This window comes from Alligator sinensis, unplaced genomic scaffold (assembly GCF_000455745.1).
Source record: "Alligator sinensis unplaced genomic scaffold, ASM45574v1 scaffold996_1, whole genome shotgun sequence".
NCBI lineage: Eukaryota > Metazoa > Chordata > Crocodylia > Alligatoridae > Alligator > Alligator sinensis.
The window spans coordinates 358732-363531 of record NW_005842581.1 but is presented as its reverse complement, the minus strand read 5'-3'; the positions used below and the strand labels follow the sequence as shown (position 1 = coordinate 363531).

The 4800-nt window shown below is 41.4% G+C and overlaps 1 protein-coding gene across 4 annotated transcripts in view; it reads left to right on the top strand.

Moving 5' to 3' along the window:
- Positions 1 to 4800, top strand: part of IFNAR1 (interferon alpha and beta receptor subunit 1) — a 35138-nt gene that overhangs the window by 17447 nt on the left and 12891 nt on the right. For all 4 annotated transcript variants that reach the window (XR_324850.3, XM_006032658.3, XM_025214426.1 and 1 more), the window contains 2 exons: positions 842 to 959; positions 1826 to 2025. Coding sequence is in view for 3 of the 4 variants with exons in the window: in XM_006032658.3 (XP_006032720.1) it covers positions 842 to 959; positions 1826 to 2025 (318 nt within the window). In the remaining variant the exon portion in view is untranslated. The remainder of the gene's footprint in view (positions 1 to 841; positions 960 to 1825; positions 2026 to 4800) is intronic.

The following is a 4800-nucleotide window of genomic DNA, read 5'->3' as shown; positions in this document are numbered from 1 at the left end:
GGAATTAAGGGAAAATGTATCCTTCTGGCAAAATCACAAATCTGTATGAGCTTGAACCAAGTTAGAAATAGTCTGGTTTTGTTCTAAACCTAACCATGCGCTGTTTTTAATCCTCAGAGGCTGCTCCATATGGTCTTGAGGGTGTTTGCTTGAAGGATGTGAATTACATAGCACTTTTTTTTTTTTTTGCAGTCTCATCTTATGTTCCGCTGTCTTTTCAATAGATATTGGAAAGATTTTAGACTTTATTCCTAGGTATATAGAAATTGCAGTACTGGATCGATAAGTAGTACAAGTCCTGTATCTTGTCACTGTGGCTGTCTTTCTGGATGTAAGGCAGTGCTGTTCTGAGACATGCGGTGCCTATTCAATCTGGTAACTCCTGAATTGGAAATAGTATAGCCATATTTGTTTGGTGCTGTTTGCATGTCAGTATGATCTGTGACACAGTAACATGCTAACATTTTCACATTACTTCTGGTTCAAGATCTAGCAGCCCTAGGTGTTTTGGTAATACCCTAATAGCAATCTGATACTTCAGAGCAGCTATAAGAAACCCCTTAGAGTACTTATGAAACTGTGTGAGAAACGGAAAAAAAAATCAGAAAGTGCCATGAAGCATCTCAGGAGTTGCTAATGTTTTTCTGTAAAACCTATAGTGAGAGGGTTACTTACCCCAAGTTTAAAGTAATGTGCATTTACTCCTAAAATGACAGAAGATTTTAATGTTCTCCTCAAACAGCTATTTTAAATTTACTGTACTCATTCCTTAATATGAAAAAAATACTGTACATACTTCTTGATGACTGTTGGTGGGTATTTTTTTTCCTTTGGATTTAAGCATCGAATGGGCTTCCTTGTCCAACAAACGTCACAGTTCATGCTTTGAACATGAAATTTCTTCTCAACTGGGATAATCACTACAATAAAAATGTGAGCTTCAACGTACAATATCTCAGGTAAGTTTTAATTAATCTTAAATTTAATGAATCTTATCCAAATCTGTGCTGCACATACAAGTCTTGAATCTTACCATTTAAATTGTCCTGGATTGGATGTTGGAAGCTCAGCATTTGTAGAAACTCTGAAAAGTGCCTACAGGCCCTTATTGAGGCAAATAACACTTCATTTAGTTGCCCGTTTGGTTGTTAAAAGAATTACAAAAATGTCTTAATTCTTAGGAATTCAGAGCACTTAGTTTCTCTATGCACTGCTAAGGAATAAGTTCCCAAATATGACTAAAAATGTTAATGTATTATGGTATGTCTACATTAAGAAAAATTATGAAATATAAGGGAACTAGCTGAGTTGATGTTGAGAATATAAACATGAAATGTCAGGGGCTTCAGATATTAATATTTATACATTATACATGTTCTAAGCTTTTCAGCAATTTGATATTAAGACACAGGCTTACAGCCTAACCATTTATACGTGCAGTATGAGCACACAAGTTGCTGTCAGTCTCAAAATATTTGAGTTTCTTAATTGGTACTTAGATTTTAAGTGAAAAGGTTGCACTATGCATATCCTCCATCTTTTATTAAGAATGACCATACCATAGAAAAGATTACATTGTCCTGGAGTTGTTTGAGCATATCAACAAAAAAAAGACTGCTGAGAACTGAAGAAGATCCTTATTTGGACTTCCAAGAAATATTTTGCATCAATGTCATAAATGTACATTTTTTGCTTGAGAAATAATAAATATATAAAGCAAAATGGGAAATAGATGTAGGCTTTAGTGTTTCAACTGTAAATGGAAGCTGTTGTCATCTTGATTTTAATATAAGAGCTTCATACTCATGTAGAATGTCTCTTCTAGTGGTTTTTATAAGCAATTTTATGAAGATTACTCAAATAAGTGGTACATTGTAGCTGGATGTGAAAACATCTCTCATACACAATGTGACTTCTCATCTAACGTCGGCGCTAGTGGAAATTACTACATCCGTGTAAATGCTACGAATGGATATAATAGATCATGTTCCTCAAAAGAAATAAAAGTGGATCCTTGTGTAATAAGTAAGTAGATGTATTTTTATCAATATTTTTTCACTTCACTTGTTTTTACTTTATGTTTGCATTCATTTTTCACCAATCTGTTCTTTTCATATCGTGTCGCTATTCTGATATTTGTCTTGGACAGGGGGCTTCGTTCTGATGTGACAGGGAAACAGGAAAATTGGAAAATCAGTCAATTGTGGAATGCTGTAATTAGGGGAGAACAGACTTCTTAACTGGTCTGACTCTCTCATGCACACATACAACCTAGTTTATACACTGAAGCAGGGGTTTTCAACCTTTTTGGATCAGTGTATCCCCGGCAGCTGGATGCAGAGCAGTATACTCCTGGTGGCCCGACACGAAGCAGGCGGGAGGGTGGCACACGGCTGGATGTGGAGCAGTGGCAACTGCCGCATGCGAGCTTCCCCTACCTCCCACGTCCAGCTGGGAGGGCAGTGTCAGCACAGGAGGGTACATGGCGGTGCTCTGTCCCTACTCACCTGCGTTTACCCCACTAGGGCCTTCAAAAGTACCCCTGGGGGTACACACACTCCTGGTTGACAACCCCTGCACTAAAGCATTATTTCTCAATTAGTGGGCTGTAACTCTAAGACAAGGTTCATGTGAGGAACTGAAAACTTATTACAGATTAGAACAAACTCTTGCTTCTCCTTATTCTTCAGGAAAGTGGTGTCAGCCTCATGAAATACAGATTCTTTTTTCATCATTCCATTTTATTTTACTGTCATAGTAAATGTGTGGAGTTATAAAACATAAGAGTTGCCAAGCTGTAAAAGTTGAAAAACATTAAGAATGGTATACTTTACTGAAGGTTAAATCAATACTTACTCCACATTTCAGACTATTCTTTGTCAGTATGTAAATCTAATAAATGGAGTCCACTGTAGTTCAGTGGTAGTAGAATTATTGTCTGCTACACAGGAGACCGAGGTTCATTTCCCGGATGCTTATACAGCTACATCTGTATACAGCACCAGATGTCTGGACTAGACTCAGTCTGGCCTTTGAATTGTGTCTCAGTGGCCTAAAGAGGGGATGGAAGGTCTGGACAGCCTCCTCCACTCCTCTGGGTATATGCGTTGAAGGTCTGATTGACCTTCGACACATAATCCGGAAGGGTTGATGCTTGTCAGGGGAAAAAAAATCTAATAAATAATTTCTTTTGGAAATTGGGCATTGCTTTGCTAGAATATACAAACAGTTTTCTAGGCTGGTTGTTATGGATGGAAGCAAAAAAATGATAATGCTTCTGACCATTTAGAAGTATAAATACCATTGTAGCCTTTGTTATTGTACATCTGCTGAACTAATAGCAGATATTGGTGGATTTCAGGTTGGCTTCCTGTTAGTGAAGAAATCTATTACATGGATGGGTGTTTTGTGGTTTGTTTGGGTTTTTGACCCAGATATGCTGGTCCTTGAACACGGATGGTAATCCCTTCTTTCCGCCCAAAGGCCGATTGTTAGGTGGTCTACCAAAGTCAAGGCAGCTACCAGCCAATTCTGCAGGCAGACTACAGGCCAGGCAGCCATTTTTGCAAGCAGGGTGCTGCAGGCCTCCAATGCCTCTGATTAGCCCCAGTGGCCCCACCTTTTGCTGCTGATTGGCTGCAAGGGCTGTTCATCATATGACCCTATCCCCCACTGCTGATTGGCTGCAGGAACTGTCTGTCATGTAGTCCTCACCACCAAATCAGCAGTGAGGGGCAGGGGTGGGCCCATATAATGGACAGCCCTCGCAGCCAATCAGCAGGGGGGAGGGCAGCCATCTTGCTGTGCTGGCCAACCCCCTTTCCTCCCCTCCCGGTGGACTGCACAGTTGGCTACAGGAACTGCTGGGAGCCAGCATTTTCTTTTCGGTGAGGTGGTTGTTGTTGTTGTTTTGTTGTTTTTCAGGGAGCCCACCAAAAGTGTGGACCCTGTGCTTTTTTGCCCAAAATTGTGGTTTCTGCAAAAAATGTGAAATAACAATTTTGGTAGGTTCTTACCAATCATCTGTTCCTATGAGGCAGTTCTACTAAGAATTGACTCTAGTTAGAGAAAGTAAGGCAGACAGCATGCTCTTTTGCTCTTGCAGCAGTTCCTGAAAAAGGAAATTGCATTCCAGAAGCAACAATATTCTTTGGGGTCCCCTTCCCCCATAAGAGTAGACCAGGCTTACAGACTTACAAGGCTATATATCTGACAGCACCCTTAGGTGACTCCCTTAGCAATATGATTCTAGCTAGTAAAAATGAATCATAGAATCATAGAAGTAGGGTCGGAAGGGACCTTGTAGATCTTCAAGTCCAACCCCCTGCCTGGGCAGGAGGAAAACTGGGCTCAATTGACCCCACTCAGGTAGGCATCAAGCCGCTTCTTAAAGACCCCCAGGGTAGGAGCCAGCACCACTTCCCTTGGAAGTTGGTTCCAGATCCTAGCCGCCCTTACTGTGAAGTAGTTCTTACAGACGTCTAATCTAAACCTACCCTCCAAGAACTTGTGGCCGTTATTCCTTGTTATCCTGGGGGACGCTAGGGGAAACAAGATCTCCCCCAAACCCTTCTGGTCCCCCCTAGTGAGTTTATAGACGGTCACCAGGTCCCCCCTCAGCCTTCTCTTGTGAAGGCTGAACAGGTTTCAGGTACCGTAGCCTCTCATTGTAGGGTCTGCCCTGCTGTCCCTGGATCATGTGGGTGGCCCTCCTCTGGACCCTCTCAATGTTGTCCACATCCCTCTTGAAGTGGGGTGCCCAGAACTGGACACAGTACTCCAGCTGTGGCCTGACCAGTG